General features: G+C 40.4%; 1 protein-coding gene across 1 annotated transcript in view; it reads right to left on the bottom strand.

Moving 5' to 3' along the window:
- itfg1 (integrin alpha FG-GAP repeat containing 1) overlaps positions 1 to 18,944 on the bottom strand; it is a 137,880-nt gene that overhangs the window by 19,977 nt on the left and 98,959 nt on the right. Inside the window, exons 13-14 of the mRNA XM_061067927.1 lie at positions 14,647 to 14,690; positions 13,032 to 13,110 (exon numbers count right to left, since the gene is read on the bottom strand). Coding sequence (XP_060923910.1) covers positions 13,032 to 13,110; positions 14,647 to 14,690 — 123 coding nt within the window. The remainder of the gene's footprint in view (positions 1 to 13,031; positions 13,111 to 14,646; positions 14,691 to 18,944) is intronic.

The following is an 18,944-nucleotide window of genomic DNA, read 5'->3' as shown; positions in this document are numbered from 1 at the left end:
TTGCTGGTTTGTTCTCTGTGAACTTGTCAACAATGTATATGTTTAGAACTTTAGTGTACATGGGGAGGCTCAGACCTCGAATCGTATTTACAACAGTGAATTACACGTCCCATCTGTGGGGGGAGCGAGAGTATAGCAAGGAGGGAAACTTGCATTGTCTTTATCTTCCCTGGTGATAATCTCCCGGAGCATCACTGCAGCTAACCTTCATTCAAAATGAAAATCAAGATGTCCTGCTGCCATGCACACATAATGCATGCTATCCATACAGTCTAGTAGCACTCAGACAGTGATCAAACCGTCCAGAACAACAAAGTGAAAACTGTCCCTCTTAATCCATCCGTCTGAATCTGAGTTCACAGAATGCTTCTGTATGCCTCTGCATTTATTCCTGCTACTATCAGCAGTGAAATCAGTTAATTCCAGTTTTGTTGGCATTCTTCCATACCTGAGTCATTACAGAACCAGCACCATGTTTGACAGATGAGGTGGTGGCTTTGGGTCATGAGAGGCTCCTTTTTCGCCACACTTTCCTCTTTCCATCATTTTGATGGAGTTGAGGTTTGTTTCAGTCCATAGAACTTTGTTCCACACCTCTGGCGTTTTCTTTCTGTGTGATATTACTGGTTTGTATTTTGGTGGGGAATCAAATGTCACAAATACACCCTGCAGAGTATTCTTGACTTACTATGCAGTCAATAAAGACTTTTTCTTCACGAGGATAATTATATTCTTTTCATCCACTGGATTTGTGCGCCTCAGTTTACAAGCTACTTTGACATTTTGTACCTTTTCTGCTTTTTTTAGAATGAACCCATCTGCTGATTTTGGCAAACCACCTATATATTCATCTTAGTCTTGTCATAATCACCACTCTCAGTCAACTCTAAAATATTTAAATGTGAGTAATTTAGAGGAAAATAACATTTACTCTGGAAAAAACACTTCTTTAATATGTAGATATTTTTATGTGTTTGGAGGTCTATATCTCACACAGTTCTTTTTTAAACTGATGTAAATATCCTCAAATTAAAGAAGAGACATGGCATTTTAAAGTGGCCCTCAAAGATCTTCATTTAAATAAATATCTGTTGAATCACTGCCTATCGAGGTAACACAACTGACCCATATGGTCAACTGATGAAAGTATTGCAACACTTGTTTTACAATTTGGGTGCTGGTGGCTACGTTAAAATAAACAAAGAGTTGCTGCTCATACAAATTGTATCTTTCCTACTGTTGAACTTTCACATTAAAAAAGCAAATCACTAATTGACTGTTATTATGAAATTGGCACAGGGAATGTCAGTTAGCTTCCCACTTAATCACTATCAAAAAATATCTACATATTAAAGAAGTGTTTTTTCCAGAGTAAATGTTATTTTCCTCTAAATTACTCACATTTAAATATTTTAGAGTCTAACTATGACCTGTTGGCCCTAGAGTGGGAGTAAAGATATGGATGAAAGTGTACGGTATGGCCACACCCACTAACGTTACTTAAATTGAGATATCTCTCCATTACCATTTTTTTTTTACTTAGCTAGCAATAAAGCATTCTCAGGATTTTCTAACAGCCACCAGTTTGAGATACTGCAGTGACACAGTGGATGAGGAGTTGCAGGTGCCAGGCAGGACCTCTCCAACTATTCAGTGAGGTTACAAGTCTTTGCACTGCTGAACCCTGTTGTTCACAGATTCAATGCTTTTGTCCAGCATTAACTAACATCACTGTTGCTCACAGGATGACTGAAAAAGATCATTTGTGGCCTGACAGTGACCCAACCCTTGCAGGGACATACCAATTAAACCTCACAGACAATAACCATCTGCATAAAAGCAAATTTGAATTTCTCTTTTTCCTTTTAGTTTCACTGCCCATGCTGATTATATCTAATCCCTGAAACCCATTCTTGTGTTTATTATTAACCATGGCCTTTGTGGTCAAGTTTTTTCTTTTTGTTGGCATCATTCAGGTCGCTGACCTGAGATGGATCAGGTAGAAAAAGCAGTTCTAAGCAGCTCAGTGCTCCACACCGAACCTCTTTGGGCTGAACAGGACAGGATTCTGAGCGGATTGGACCTTCAAGCCCGTCTTGGTTTGATGTTTCTGAAAGACTGCTGCTTTGTGGTGGACGGCTTGCACTTGGCCACTCAGCAGGGTGGAGTGGCTCTGAGTCTGTGCGCATGATGGGGGATCAAGCAGGGTTACGTTGTAGACAGGGAGCCTGGCTTAGCATCTGCTGAGTGCTGTGTGTATGTGTGTGTCTGAGTAGACTGGCTTGGAAATGTGGCCATGGCTGGAACAAAGCCATTTCACAACATGGGAAGGCTGGCAAAAGGGTATTATGTAGAGCAGTGTATCGGAGTGTTTCTGTTTTGTATGTGTGTGTGTGTGTGAGTGTGAGGGAGAGTGTGCTGGTGTATTTCTGTCCTATTTCCCTACAGCAAAGCCAGTGGCGGCCTTTGCAGAGAATTCTACCATGCACCATAACTGACAGCCGACAATTCATCTCATTAGTCTCCTCCTTCAAGTTTAATGATTTTAGTTCTTTGGAAGGAAAACAAGTTTCCACATGCACACAAAAACACACCTACAGCTGTGTCCTCATGACTTCAGAGAGCATAACATTGACTCAGTGACTTGATTTTTGTCCAGATAAGGAAGACAAGTGCCCATAATGTGATGGTGTAAATAGATTCCCCATCACATGACATAATGCCTGGACCAAACACAAACACACATAAAGAAAACACACCTGAGTTGGTAAAAACCATTTAGTAAAGGTTAGAATAGGAGATTAGACGGCAATTAGTCATCAGAGAAAGAGGAAAAAGAAAGATACAATTCACAGAAGATGCTCTTTTAAAAATCTTGCCAAAAGTGCAGGATCTGGGGACAGCTCTGGTGGCTTTCATCAATTATTGGAATGGGTTTAGATTATAATTATGCTGTTGGTAAATTTACAGCATCTGTCTACTAATTCCACAAATCTATGTGTCTTTCTGTCTGTCTGTATGTCGAACAGATATCCCAAGAAGGATTCTTCTAATCAGCTTCACACATGGCATTTGTATTTTAATAGTCCGAGGAGTTGCCGAAATTTGGGATGACTCAATATTTTCATTACTTATCAAATATAAATACAAAGACAAAAAGCCCTTTTTAGTGTCTGCGGACTGAGTTAAACAAGTCTTCTTCTATGTCCTCAGATAACCTACAGTAGTTGTTGACAACTGGCAGCGATAATATCTATATAATATTATTTATATTTCACCATATCGGACTGACACAGACATTCACAGGTTTTGTGGGTAGTGATTACCTCCTCATTAACAATTTGTCTACAAAGTAAAAGCACAATGTTTGTTATATTGCTAGGATATTTTCTATTTAAGCAGAATTAAAGAGCTTGCATTTTGAAGAGTTGTGAATTTGGGTCTGAATATTGTGTCAATTGCTAAATGGATCTTTGAAATAGAGGTTTAAAACAGGCACATATCCAACTGGTTATATTACACAAATTTTTTTTCTTTGTCTTGCTGGTCAATAGTATAATATAATAGTGTACAAATGTCTCCATGGCTCTCTGTCCCTAGCACCTCACAAGCAATAACGTTCCTCTGTAGCCTGTCTACTCTTCAGTCTCCCCTCTAGACTCTGCACCATGAGTGACAGAGCCTTGAAAAGGACAGAGCCTTTAACGTAGCCGGCTCTTAAGGTCTGGAATGCTCTCCCCAGCGTCTGTGACACATCTGCTCCTCCTTTTAAGACCCAATTAAAAGCTCACCTGGTAAGATCGGCCTTTCCTGGTGCTTCATGGAGGGTAATCTCTTTTTATCGAAGTATGTTTCATTGTTGTTGCTGTTTTTCCATCTTGTTTCTGTATTGTTATATCAATATTCTTAAGCGTCCTTACGTGTCTGGAAAGGTACTTAGAAAGCAAATGTATTCTCCTTTGTTTTATTGACTAAGATTAAATTGTTTTGTTTGTTGCAATGTGGAATCTGGATTTAGGATACATCACCCGCAGTGGTTTGTTGTGTGTGTGAAATTTTGATAGGTTCCCATACTGCTGTTTCACATTTCTCAAACAGCAGAAATCCAGGTGGTGAAGACAGAATCAAGGATTTAGGGATATTAGGACTCCCACTGATATTGAGGCTAACAAACTCGCACCTCCTCATGGGCATGAGAAGGCGATAGGCAAAACAAGTTAGAAACATCAGAGAGAAAAAGAGACACAGAGGACATGGATGCCTCTGAGGGAGCTTCAGCATCCTAATGTGTTTGTCTGTGTGTGTGTGCGTCTCTCTGTCTTTTTGTGTGTGTGTCCATCTGCTGAGGTCTTATGACACATCTTCATGTAAAATCTCATCCTGTCGGGAGGTTTAACCACCTCTGGACAGACAAGCAGTAAGGGTGAGTGTGTGATGTGTAACATCAGCCTGAAACTGACTCAAGTGTGTTAATGCATGGACACTGAAGGGCATATAATTTTTCATACAATAGAAATATAACAAATCAAGATTAAATGAGGAATCTAAAATATTCAATATATGTAAACACAACTGTTAACAGAGACAACATCTGCAAATCCAGTGAGAAATACACAAATATTATGATCCCAGGTGTTCATCATACAGTGCTGGCACACGCACGCACGCACGCACGCACGCACGCACGCACGCACGCACGCACGCACACACGCACGCACACACACACAGTCCAACTCGCCTGGAGAGCCCCCTTTAGTGCCCACACAACGGTGTCAAGATGTGTGTGTGTGGCTTTATAGTCATTCTGTCAATCATCATGCAGCTTTGCATTGCCTGTGTACTGCAATGAGGCATGTCAACACCAGTACCTGCCCGCACAACACCTGAAATGACACTGTGTGCGTGTGTTAGTGTTTCAACGTATATTATTAAATGTTTCAACGTATATTACTATGTTCCCTTTTCAAAGATGCTAGATGTCATTAGTTTTGTCATATCTTCATAGCTTATGGTGATGATCAATCAAATCTTATATTTTTTGCCATGTTTTCTTAATCTTTTTAATGATTTATCTATTAAGATAATAACAAATGAAACAAAATGATTGGCTGAGATACATGTGACTGCTGCTGAGGTGTTGTTTTTGGAAAGCACCATTTGTAGAGTGTAAGTTTGGCTCTGTCCATTGCACTGAAATGTAGGAGGAGAAGATCAATAGACAGACAGCCATGTCACTTAGCTTGGTTTATTTAGCTGTTTACTTTTCGTGGGTGTACAAACATTTTTTCAAACGTTTTCTCAGGACTTTGCTAGAAATATGTTGATTTTACTAATTTTTAAGGTTTTAGTCGAAGAGTTTTACTAGATTATGTTACACAGTGTGAATAATAGGTTGACAAGCATTTCAGTCATATGTTTAGAGACAGGAAGAAATGGCGGCAAATTAAAAGCTAAACAGTCCTTTGACACTTCATGATTCTATAAACTGGTGACAGAGGAAAGATTACGGGGTGAGAAATATAAGAAAAAAACGACAGATGAAAGCGGGAGGAGGGCTGGAGGAGGGATGGGGAGGAGAAGAATGATGAGGAAAGAGAGACGGAGGAGGGAGGCTAAGGGATGAAAAAATGGGAAGAGAAAAAGCACACTAAGACCGATCAATAGTAATTCTCCATATCTCTGCAAAAGGGTAGCCTCTCCCCTCATTTTTTCCCCACTACACTTCAAAATGTATTTCTCTCCCTTCCTCTCTTCTGATTTCTCTGAGCTCTTCTATGCCTGTGTTCTATTGTTCTCTTCTGTTTCACCCTCATTTTCACCCCTCTCTGCTTTCAGCTCCATCCTCTGCAATCTCTCCTCTTCTCTCGTTCCGACTTTTCATCCACCTACTCGCCTATCACAGTCCCGTATTGTGAATTCTCCCTGTGTGCTCCAAGCCGATATTCCATAAGCTGTGCAATAAAATGGTTTGAGGATAGGGTAACACTCACTATTGACCTGATGAGGACTCTGAGAACAGGAGTATTCTGTGTCAATAAAATCAGGATGACAGTACGTGCAACAGGCTGGTTTTTGCGACTCTGCTTGGGGCATTGGCATGACGTAGCATTACCCAACATGAATGTCTACCCTCAATGTACAAGTCAACACAACTCAACACACGCGAACACACACAGACTTGAACACATCCATTGAATTTGCATTTAACATTTTTTTGAATCTTTTAAATGTCTTAAAGGTTAAGATATGATAAATAAGATTGTGGATGAGTAGCTGCAGGTGAACATGTGTTTTTTTAAAGGTTGTGTATGCATGTTCACCGAATGTGTGTGCTGTTTGAGAGTGTGTGCGTGAGCCAGTGCTAATCCGCTGAACTCATTAGCCTAATTGGACGGTCTGCAGAGAGCTCCACATTGATCTTTGCCTGATATCATTCTCCTCCCTGTGAGCTCTCACTCTTTTCTCTTTCTGTCTCTCCCTGTCCACCCTCTTCCCTTCTCTTTCAAACATACTCCTTCTCTTTCTTTATCCTTTGTATCCTTTCTGAGCACAATGAACTGGCACCATAGACACACTGGCTCTATCTGGACAGCAACTAATTGGTGGGACTAACAGCCAAATATGTTGGGTTGAAAGAAGCTAAGGCAATGAAAGGCAATAGCTGGATGAAGTACATTTATTAAAGCAATGATGTGTTAAATTTGAAAAGCCTTAGTGGATGGTATATTATGACAAATCAGTGAGTTGCTTCCAATGATATGTCTTCCACAACTTCCCAGGAAAGCAGTGCATGTTGCTGACTGCTACTGTGATACAGGTCATTAGCTAATAACTGAGAAGATGTTTGTTTTCACCAGTGTTAATGTTGTTTATGAAAAGTGACAGTAAATTATTATTGAAAAGAAAAGAAAAATGACACAAATAATCTTTTTAAGAACCCTTTTTCTGTCAATGAATTAAAACTGACCAACAATGTGAAAGATGGACAAACAGACATGTCTTCACGGACAGTCTTTATCAACAACCTGGTTTTTCGAAGTTTCCCTAGCTGCTTTAAAAATCTCCTGTTGCTGTGCTATGAGTAACACCTTATCTGGTGTTATATGTTTGTTGAAATGGAATAAATTAATCTAGAATCCACTGAGAAGAAAACAGCTGAGAGAAAGTATGAATACATACAAGTAGCATGATATTTATAAAATAATCACTTTTAATCAGCTGGGTATAAACCTATGTTTGCTGCTTACAGGAAATGTTCCACAAATCATGTCAGTGATCCGTTAAATCCTCCTCTTGCATTGTAGGCAGCTGCAGTGGTGCTAGGTTAGCAGGAATGAAAGGGGGGGGGGGGGGTCAGTCCAAAAAGCTGATGTAAGTCATAACCACAGATGCACAGAGCCCAAGCAGTTTTGAAGAACAGTGAAATGCAGTGGTTTAAATTTTAGCAACATTTTTATTTAGACATACAAATTCTATTTTTACAAAAAATTAGACAGAAAAACTGAAATTTTGCCTTTACCCTTTGCATTACAAAATGTGTTTGGGTGCATCTAGGTGCAAAAAGTGAAGCAGTCTGAAAACTGAAATAAGATGATAGTATGTCGTGACCCTGTATCAAACAGTAAACTGTATCTACTGATAAACAAATAATCAAACTGTTTTATAGTCAGTAAATATAATTTTTTTCCCCCTGATATCTTTAGTAGATTTATAAAGAGTTTATTCTTCTGATAACATCTAATAGAGTAAAAGTATTTTTTCTCTTCTGTTACTTTATAAAGTCAGAATCATTTTTTTCCTTGTCCTGTTTATCATACAAAAATGTTCACCAGTTGTAAATGGTGTGTGTGTGAGGGGTAGGCTGAAACAAATCTAATATTTGAGGAGGCAATAACAGTAATATTTTTTTTTTACGGTGATTATAAACTCACTGTTGCCACGGAGAGCCAGAAGCTACCTCTGAACACTGTTCCCTAAAGTTATGTGAGTAAGCAGGGACCCGACGGGAAAAACACATGGCTGTTTTTTTTCCCGCTCTGCATCCCCGAGAGTGTATGAAGAGGTTGTTAATGAATAACTTCAACTATACATCTCCACCACCCCACCTGTCTCTGCCCCTTCCTCCTTTCCTGTCTCAGCAGGAGTTAGTTGATAATGAGGCATGGTGTTGTCAGAATCACAGTCCAGGCTCATCCATCCAAGCTGCTTAGTAAGGGCCCTGGTACACCACTGTCTGGTATGTGTACACATACACACACGCAAGGTCATGAACAGACAGATGTCGGGGTACACACACACACACACACACACACACACACACACACACACACACACACACACACACACACACACACACACACACACACACACACACACACACACACACACACACACACACACACACACACACACACACACACACACACACACACACACCTTTCAGAATGGCTGTTGACTTTTACTTGTCAGAGAAATGCATTATCACATGTGCCTGATACAATATGAGCTGTATGAATGTGCAGGTAGTGAAATCCTCCTCAGGTATCACCCCCCAGATTAAAGATAGCTTTACCTTTCCTCTCCTCTCCACATCAAAACTATCTCTCCTTCCTCTCTTCATCCTACCAACACACTGATCTCCTTTTTTAAATCATTCATCTCTCATATCTCTCGATTCTGTGCCTCCTCAGTCCCTGTCTCTATTTCTCAGTATATTATAATCTCTCCTTTCCTCTCTCTCCTCCTTTCAGGAGGGTGAAGGGTAAGTGAAGATCGTTGGGCCCCAGTGGAGAGGCCTGGACATTGTGTGAGTTGGAGAGTGAGTGTGTGTTTGTGTTTGTGGGTGTGTGTGTTTGCGTTTGCCCCATCATTGCTCATCTCTGGCAGTCTCTGTGGCAGTTCCCCAAGCTACAAGCTACAGAATAAATACACTTTAAATCACCACACACGCACACGCACACGCACACGCACACACACACACACACACACACACACACACACACACACACACACACACACACACACACACACACACACACACACACACACACACACAGCCTGCTCCCTGGCAGCACTTTGCTGCTGTTAAATGAGGGGTCTGGGGAGTTGTGCCGGCAAAGCCTTTGGCTACTCACACTCTCCTCCTCTCTATCTGTGCATTCAACACACTCAAACACACACCGGGAAAAATAAACCGGAGTTATGATGGGCAGACTATAGTAGAATATTATAATGTTGACTAAATGTCTAATGACTAATCCAGAAACACAAATAAACAGGAAAATTCATAGTTACATGGCGTTAGCTTTCAAAGTCAACCACCACTGTGCTTATTTATACCTCTTAGAAAGCCTGTGAGAGAAATTGCAATATGATTTAATTGGATCAATATTCCGAATTTCCCACCATCACTGACATACTAGATCTTAAAACCATAACAAACAGTAGGCTACACAAAAGCAATTCAAATGCTTAATTGGTAAAGGTAAATACAATTTGATTTAACAATTTTAATGTATCTAATATTCATACACAATATTAACATTAACAATATTTTTGGCAGTTGTGATATCAAACAACACATCACTTAGTTTGTGAAGACATTTCAGATTCATGCTTTAACTAGAATTGCAGTCAGTAGAACTCAATGAAGGCCAACAGTCCTCTTATATTCAATCTAGCTCCACCAAATTGTACACACTTACCTATCCATGTATATGGTATATCCATGCATTATACCATATTTGTAAAAATGTAAATATAATGTAAAAGAAAGTTTACTTCCCTGACCTGATACCATATCCTTCCATCAGGTATGTGGTTATCATCCAGTAGTTTTTGAATCATCCTGCTAACTAGTAGACGGACACACAAACATAACTTCCTTGGCAGAGGTAATAATGAAACAAAATGAACACTAGTTTAGTAGCGAACAACTTCAACCAAATCCAGCACCTTTTGAATGGACTGTGACACCGACTGCCTGGCAGAAATCACCCAACATCAGTGGTCAACCCCACTACCCTCTTGAGGCTGAATGGCAGCATTCAGAATCTTGAGGAAAGCCAGGGGATACACTTAGATGCTAGTGTGCATTATGTTATGTCCAAATACTTTTAACCATGCAGTGAAAGTAAACAAACATCCATCAATCCATTATTTATACTGCTCATCCTTTACAGGTGGCAGGGGGAGCTTGAGCCAATCCCAGCTGACATAGGCGAACGGCTAACATTCATACAATGCATTATGGTCAACACTATAAGAATGGCACAGCTGTCAGGGACAATTTGGGGTTCATTATCTTGCCCGAGGACACTTCCGCATGCTTGATGGGAAAAGACTGGGTTCGATCCGCTGACCTTCTGGTTAGAGGACGACCTGCTCAGGGGTATCCACAGTGACGTGCCTATGCAAATCACTGGTTTCTTTTCAGCCTCTCACCGTTGTATGTTTTTAAACCCATCACCAATCTCCACATTCTGTTGGAGTCTTTATCACTACAAATTCTCTGCAGTGGATGTGGGTGCAGGTGGTGATATAGCCCTCCCCTGCTCTCCCTCGATCTCCACTGTTTCGCTTTCTCTCTTTGCCTATTCAACTGCATATTTGAAACCAGTGGAAAGTTTGGGAAGGAAATTAAACGGTGTGTAGCATCACACTTTAAGTCTAAATACAGGACTGGACCAAATACACCTCAGTGAAAACTGCAGCCATTAGAGGACTGATTTTATTGCCAGGAGCTTGAAGCTGTCTATTGGGGGTAAAATAATAATGTTAAACTGTGATCTATGTATTCGTTCTTTAAAAATGAATGATTCTAACTGCGCCAACAGATACGTGAAAGAATGGAATCTGTTAAAGTGGGGATTAGGCTGTACACAGGAATACACGTGCACACACACAGACTATATATATCCCTGACCCCAGGCTGTCAGCGCATCTTGTCCTCATCCGGCTCTCTGTCCTTCCCACAACGTAACATCAACTAGGTTAACTGTAGCTAATACAACACAGCACTGCCGTCCTCAATGTCTCCATACATCCCTCTACCTATGTGTTTCCTTCCTTCTTAATTAGTGTGAAGCAGTTTGAGGTAGGTGCAAGGATTATGACCTCATCCTCTGGATACCCATTGATCCTACAACTCACAACATGACAACGATACAAGTCATAATTTATGTGACAAGATGAGTTGTGACCAAGCCTCATATGTGGTATCTACTTTCTTAAACCCAAAGGTACAGATATTGACAGGTAAAAACAAAAGAGGGAGTCGGCCTCTGAAAAGTGGAGCTGCTCTTACATATTTAAAAGGTTTGTCATGAAACCAATTGGTCTTAAAATGGCGAAAATGTTCCCTGTATCCCCACCCTCACAGCCCACCCACAAGTTGGGGACAGGATCAGTTTCTGAGGTTTGTGACACCACAAACCTTGACTGAATCTTTTGTTTTCAGACTTGTTTTCGTTTACTGCAGTATTAAGGTGGAAATACTCAGCCATGGTGTTGACTGCTAATTTGTCTTTTATCAGAGAAGGCACAATGGGGACATGTTAAAACCCTCTCTCGGCCAACAAGCAACATAAATTCACTGTCAGTGCTCTTCATCACCATGTATCATCATCATCATCATCATCATCATCATCATCATCATCATCATCATCATCATCATCATCATCATCATCATCATCATCATCATCATCATCATCATCATATTCATCATCATCATCATCATCATCATCATCATCATATTGGACATCACTGCAAAATTAACCTTTAAAAACACAGGTCCCTTCTAGTTGGAGATTTACCTTGGATGTAAATCAGACGACAAAATGATTGTTGAGTCTCACTTTGGTGTTGAAGAAACTTAAATTTCCCTAATTGTGGTTGTACACCTTCACTTTCCAGTCAAGTTGCAGTTGGCATCTATGTATTTTCAGATGTAGGTTATATAAGTAGTGAATCCTTGAAGGAATTCTGTCCACATGGCCAACAGCTGATGAGCTGTGCTCCTGAGGTAGTTTCCCCAAAGTCCGAATTGCAACTCAAAATGTCCATGTGTCAGTTAAAGTCATTTTGAAAAAAATTACATATTTTCACAGAGGTTTGTAAAACCATCTTTCCTTTATTCTTCTCTGGTCTTCAGTGGACTTATCAAAGCAAGTTGAACTCCAGAGAGAAGTTGCGCAACAAAACTGCTGCTTTGAGTACAATAGAATGTACTGAATGTATTTTGTCATAAGGATCATATATGGTAACGACTATGCATGACTTATGCAAACCATGTTTTTTGAGCTCACAATAACCTTCACCTTTTATTGACTGCCATTGTTGGCAGGGATACTCTTGTTGTTCCCAGAGTTTTTTAAGCTTTTACTTTATTTCTCTAGCCACTGTAGTAACTCAAGGTTTAATGTTTGATTGATGTTGCTGGAAAACCTGTACTTATCTTTTATAAATGAATCCTGACAAGCAATAACATTTAGATTTATCACAGCATTAAAAAATGCAAATGTAAGCGAGACCTGTATTCATAGAGATTCAGTAAAAACTAAGTAACCAAGCATGTAACAAGGCCTTAAAATTACTTGTAAAGTGTAGAAAGAAAAGGTGTGAACTAAAAGCACGCCCTTCCGTGGTACCATGGAGCTTATCAAACTGATTTACTTTCCTTTCAGTTACACAGCTTTTTAGAAAGTTCTTCTCTCTGTCTTTTCTTTCGCTGCCCTCTCTGCCTCAGCCTTTGTCTTTGAGGCATAAAGGCTATTTTCACATTAATAAAAAAAGAAAAGCTAGAAAATAAAATCAATATGTTGCCTTTTCTCCACATTCTCCCCCTTCTAAAAAGCCTGTGGTTTTCAGCCTGTCTGAGGACAGCTGTCATTGTTAGGAGGTTAAGTTATTAATACGTAGATGACGTGGATGTAAAATAAGCTCAGGCAGTGACATTTTCAGAGAAGCAAACATCGCTCTGTCATTTCCACAAGCTATGCCTGAGAGACATTAGAAGAAAAGAAAACACTCACCTGAGGCATTTTTCAGGTAACCTTTGGAGTCCACTGTGGTGTACATGACATAGGGACCTGGCTGGTTAACACCAAAGGGCTGAAAAGCACACATGCAAACACAAATGAAAAGAACTGACAAATTTTGACATTTTGGAAATGTTTTTTTCACATCAGCTGCCTGTCAGTGAGGACGAGAGAGGACAGGGGAAAAAATAAACATTGAGGGGCGACGGAGAGGAACAGGGGAAGACATGAGCAGGAGTGGGCACAAAGACTGACAGACACATTGTCACCACGGCGACCTTGAGCACTTTTTTTACAATTTTACTCACTAAGCGACACGACAAATGTCTGATTTATCTGCCTCAAATCTAAAATGTAAACAACTGTGACGGCCGTGTGTTTCTGCGCCTGCGTGGGCGGACACAGTGGGTTGTGTTATCTCTTCATTATGAAAGGATGACAGTTATAAAGAGATCCGCCGGGCCAGCCTTCACTTTACATGAGCTAATCATGACACTGTTAACGCATGCAAACATGCACACTGTGACAGAGACCTGGCCCTGTAAGCTGTGACACTCGGCAGTCGGGTGAGGGAGGAATAGAAACGAGGTCAGAAAAGAAACAGAGAGAGAGAGTGAGAGAGTGAGAGAGTGAGAGAGTGAGAGAGTGAGAGAGAGAGAGAGAGAGAGAGAGAGAGAGAGAGAGGAGCAGACTGCTGGGCTGAAAGGAAGACAGCGGAGGAGAGGTGTGACTAAGAAGAAGAGGAGTGGGAGAGCGAAATGAAAAGATAGACAGGGTTGATGGATGGTGAGAGGAGAGGAGTAGAAACAGCCGCGAGCTCCACTCGTCGACTGCATTCATCATAGCTTTCAGTTAGACAACAAGCGGGTGGAAGAGAAGACAGAAAAACCAAAACAACTCTAGTACCAGCAGCCTCTTGTTGGTGTCAAAGCTAATATGTTTTGCAAAGGACTTTCCACGGGTCAGAGGAGGTGGACGGAGTTGATGCTATTGTCTGCAGTGATTCCACCGTCCAAGAAATGGGCCAACAAAATACCAGCTATGTTAAACTCTGAAAGAGGTCATGTAATGTTTTTCATGCAAAACATTTGACCTCATTCAGACTTAGACAGTGACGTAGGTCAAACCTGCGTCAGGAGTCTATCTGAACTATGTTAACATGGCCACCAATATTCGGACGAATTTACTTATTCAGTATTATTTTGACTATGATGTTATTGTTATCAAGCAGTTATTAGATATTGAAAAATATATAGCAAAATGCAGTGAGGACGTCATAATGTGATTAAGACCTAAGGTCAATATACTTCACAAGACTTATTCTATTATTGCTTATTCCGAGATAAACCTCATTCAAGTTAGGATAATCAGAAAATGCTGTTTAAACGGCAACATCGAATTCAGACTATTTGCTTAATCAGGTTAATAATAATCCTCAAAAGAAAAACTAAACAGAACTTAAAAGAATGAGACATTTATCATAACAATTATAGATGTTTACTGATATGACCATATCACCCAGCCCTGCCATTTCACCACACAATACAATTTTTGTTTTGTCATTAAAGAGGTGGACAAATCAAAAGGAAGACGCAGACAGATTTCTTACCTTCACATCTTCTGGGCAGCTATTGGAGCAGAGGCCGCTGAGCACTGAAAGACACGGAGGTGGCAGAGTCAGACATGTTGCTCAGCATGTGTTACATGACTGGCACAATAACACTCGTCTGTGAACCATCTATGAAGCTGCCGTTTCTGTGCCCTAAGGACCACTGTATCCACACGTATCAAACATCAAGCAGTCAAACTCACACAGAGAAATAAACCTTGATAACACAATGACTTCAACAGCCGAACAGCCACAACTGTAAAAAAACAAAACAATTTATATTAACTGTGCTTGAGGATCCCTAACACAATTCTCACATTTTAATCATCTTTGTTAAGGTCGACCCTGACAAAGCAGACAAGTAAAGAATGGATGGAGGGAGGGCTATAAATAAATTGCTAGCAATGAGAGACATAGAAAATAAATATGCAAACTATTAAGAGGGCACATGTGTGTATGTGTGCGTGCACACGAAGAGAGCATTTCACTCAGCAGGGACAAAATCTGCTGAATTGCTAATCAGTTATTAGAGAAGTGACTTTATTAACATACTAATGGGGTCCTGGGTCTGGGTTGCCTTGATTTGCCTGATGGAATCACGCTGAAGCCCAATACTGTGTTAATAAGGTCTGAACCCAGTGCTGCAGTAAACAGAAGCCAAACTCATTGCACCCATTCAAAAGGAACATTACTGTAGGCCTGGTTCATTCGCCTAGACAGTGGGCGGGTGGAAACCAAGTGCTCGATTGTTCATCACAAATAGTCTGAATAAGCCATATACATGGCCAGAATTGTAACTACTTTATAAAGGCTTTTTAGTTGTGTATAGGCTGGTGTAATGGGTTGTTGTACACATAGATGAATGGCAGAAGTCACTGGATGCTCAAAACAACATGATCTCCGTTCTTCCTGACAATTCCCTAATTGTTTTTGTGCACATTTCAATCATCACAAGGGTTCCCCTATCCATTCTTCCACAATGTTTACAGATATTTATAGAACTGTGCAGCACACCATTAAGCATTAACAAACTACTCATAAAGGCCTAAATAAAGGAAGCAAGACAGTGTTCTATTCTTCTGCAGCTGCTGTCTCACCAAACAAATGTGTCAGTTCACACCATCTCTTACACACGAGTGAAGACATCCAGCCCACTGATTTAAATTCGACCACTTTGGTCCAGATCAAAATCTCTTAACAGCTACTGAATGTATTGCTTAAAACATATGAATTACATTAGTAATAACTTGAGTTTGCCTTTTATGACAACATGAGGTAAACATTGGTATTTATGACTGATGTGTATGGAGAACTACAAAACTGATTGCTGTGAAATTTTCTTTTTCACTCAAAATAACTCGGGTTACCCCCAAAATCGAAGACACCAGTACCATTCCCAAAATGATGAGCTATACTGCGTTAAATAGGTAAAAAATCTGAAACTAGTGCCTGCGCCATCTTGAATACATGAGCAGTGCTTGTGCATTGCAGAGCATCAGAATTTTTATTTTGGTGCTCATGTAATCAGGTTAGCCACACTGCCAGTGTGAGACATGCATCTCAGGTGCATTGACTGCGAGTAAGCCACGCCGTTCTTCTAGAGAGTCAGGGTCTTGCCTATTTTCTCTGCGTACCACATTTGTTTCAAAACTAAATATATAGTGAAAATTCAGTTTCACTTTAGTTTCATCGTCTATTTGTCAAATATGTCAAAAAAATACATATTTGCACACTTCATGTATCCGTCTCAAAGTAAAAGCACTCAAGCATTTCTGTTGACTGAATCCCGTCATCTATTTACACCCGATTTCTATAATCGCAGGACTGGTAAATGCAGGTCTTAATACTGTAGTGTCCTGGTATTTTGTTGAGTACATAGGCTACTTTTATTGAAGGAAAAACAGTAGTCAGACCACAAACCTTATGTAGCAGCTCAGCTGCAGACACGCAGGAGACTCAAATTTTGAGAATATGCACAGTATCACAATGAACTAGGTTTCACTTATGGCTCAGTAGATGTTTCATTAACACATTATTTTCCTGTAACTGACTGTAATTGGACTAATGTCAAAACAAGGTGTGACCAAGTACAACATTTTATTTATATAAACGCAGTAGTGAAGGGTTGATGACTGCATTGCACCATTTTTTTCTGATCCCTCTATGTGGTAACCCTTCCATCATTTTGTGTGAATAAACAAGAGGATTTTTTTCCACCAAAGCTTTGATTTAAGAAGAAATGGTGTACGTGGGGACAAAGCAAATTTGCTTCTTTGATGTTCACAAGCTTATTAAGTATATGCCTGAAATGGAATTCAGATGGAGCTCCCATCAAAGACAAACATGTGTACATTGACCCCAACTGACCAAACTGCGTTTCAGTCACTGTTTGTTTTGATGTCATTTAACATGGCTTTTCGAAGCATATTCTGTAATCACATACTAAAGGTACTCTAAGAAACTTCCAGTAATTGTTTGCACTTCAAAATGTTTTCAAGTCAAGGGCATGAGAAGAGGCCTGCAGCTACATCAGACCATTCATGTTGTTCTATAATGACTCAGAAACGTACGTGAGAGAGAAATCTGGAACCTGTAAGGCGACTGCAGTTAGTTTTGAGAACTCAAGGCTATTTCTGGCTCTCCTAGTACCCCATAAAAGCTGAGTTGAATGAAGTCAAAAGAAACAAAAAATCATTAGGTGATTTAGTTCTGAAGAATCAAAGCCTTTAGCAAAACCAAAGGGAGCCTGACGTATTCGCAGCAGAGTGGTCAGAGACAGCCCTGCCTGTAATCATACCACTCATCAACTCTGAGCAAAAACCACATCATCACATCACAAGCCTTTGGACCAAAGACGTCTGGGAAGGACACCGCTGATCAATTAATCAGAGGGGTCGGATTATTCATCGTTTGAGGTCAGGCTATAGGCACCAGTATCCCTGACACTGTAAATCAATAACACACAGGGATTAGACTGCCATTGGTTTGAAGTTGGTATCATTTGGGATTATCTGGAAAGAAAACACAGGACGTAAGACAAAGACAGGAGCAGGACTCAGAGCCACCACACAAAGAGTCACTGCATATCCCCTGATCTCCTCTGCTACAAGTTTACTGTATTATTTCTCCCAGGTCATTTCGCAGCACAGAGGATGTTTTCACACATTACAAAGCAACTGTTTTCACTTCAGCAGTTTTCTGTCTTAATACGTTTGTGTTGCCATTGCAGATCATTTGAGAAAGCTGAAATGTGCAAAAAAGTACACTTCCTACAGGAGTCAGTGCATTTCTGTGGGCTGCAGCACAAACTGTGAACTCGTGTCACCATCAGTGTTACAGAAAGAGATGTCAGTTCATGAAAGGACCGATGGGAACAAACCATGTCACGCAGCTTGAGCATGCACACACGCCAAAACACACACACAGGTTCGTGCAGCTGTCCTTATTAGGACTTCCATTCATTGTGGACAGCTTAAAGGGATAGTTCACTGAAAAATTTGAATTCCCTTATTATCTACTCACACCACTATGCTGATGGAGGGGTGGGTGAAGTGTTTGAGTCCTGAAAACACTTTAGGAGTCTCATGGGTAAACAGTGCTGCAGCCAAATCCAATACAATTGAAGTAAATGAAGCGGGACCCCTTCTTCAGACGTAAAAAAACCCGTCTCCAAACTGCTTGTGTGGTGTCATCAAACTGTCTGGAGCCCTGACATTCATGTTCAACTTGAATTGGCTTCATTTACACCATGTTTTAAGCCTGAAAGTCCCCTGTTATCCTCCTCAGGGGCGCTGGCGTTCACATTCTCACGGACACACAAGAAAAAAACGCAGACACTTTCCCCCAAGGAAACACTTTACCCACCCCTTCATCGGCATAGTGGTGTGTAGATAATGAGTTAATTTTCATTTTTCGGTTAACTATCCCTTAAACCAAAGCCGTATTTATCCCTTACCTTAAGCATGACCAATTATGCCTTACTATTATAATCTATTAAAAGGTTTGTTCACTTTTCTTAATTTATGGGTTTAGTTATGGCATTATGTGGAGTGCATTGTAGTTCATGGGCCCACTAGTCGAGGATGCTGGGGCATTTTGCTGGGTTTTGATGAGTCTCCCCGGATTTAGTTACAATCCAACTAAACTACATACACCAGAGGGGCTGAATTAAATGTTACCAGGTGAAAGTGAAGGAGCTAGCTGATGAGAATATGCCTTTCATCGTGAGATACATGTGAGTTCCTCTTACTTCATTAACCCAAACCATAACCAGGACATCAAAGATAATGGTTTGGCTT

The sequence above is a fragment of the Limanda limanda genome, chromosome 3 (genome assembly GCF_963576545.1).
Source record: "Limanda limanda chromosome 3, fLimLim1.1, whole genome shotgun sequence".
NCBI classification, from domain to species: Eukaryota; Metazoa; Chordata; class Actinopteri; order Pleuronectiformes; family Pleuronectidae; genus Limanda; species Limanda limanda.
Note: the sequence above shows the minus strand (reverse complement) of the source record. Positions and strands in the feature narration are given on the sequence as shown.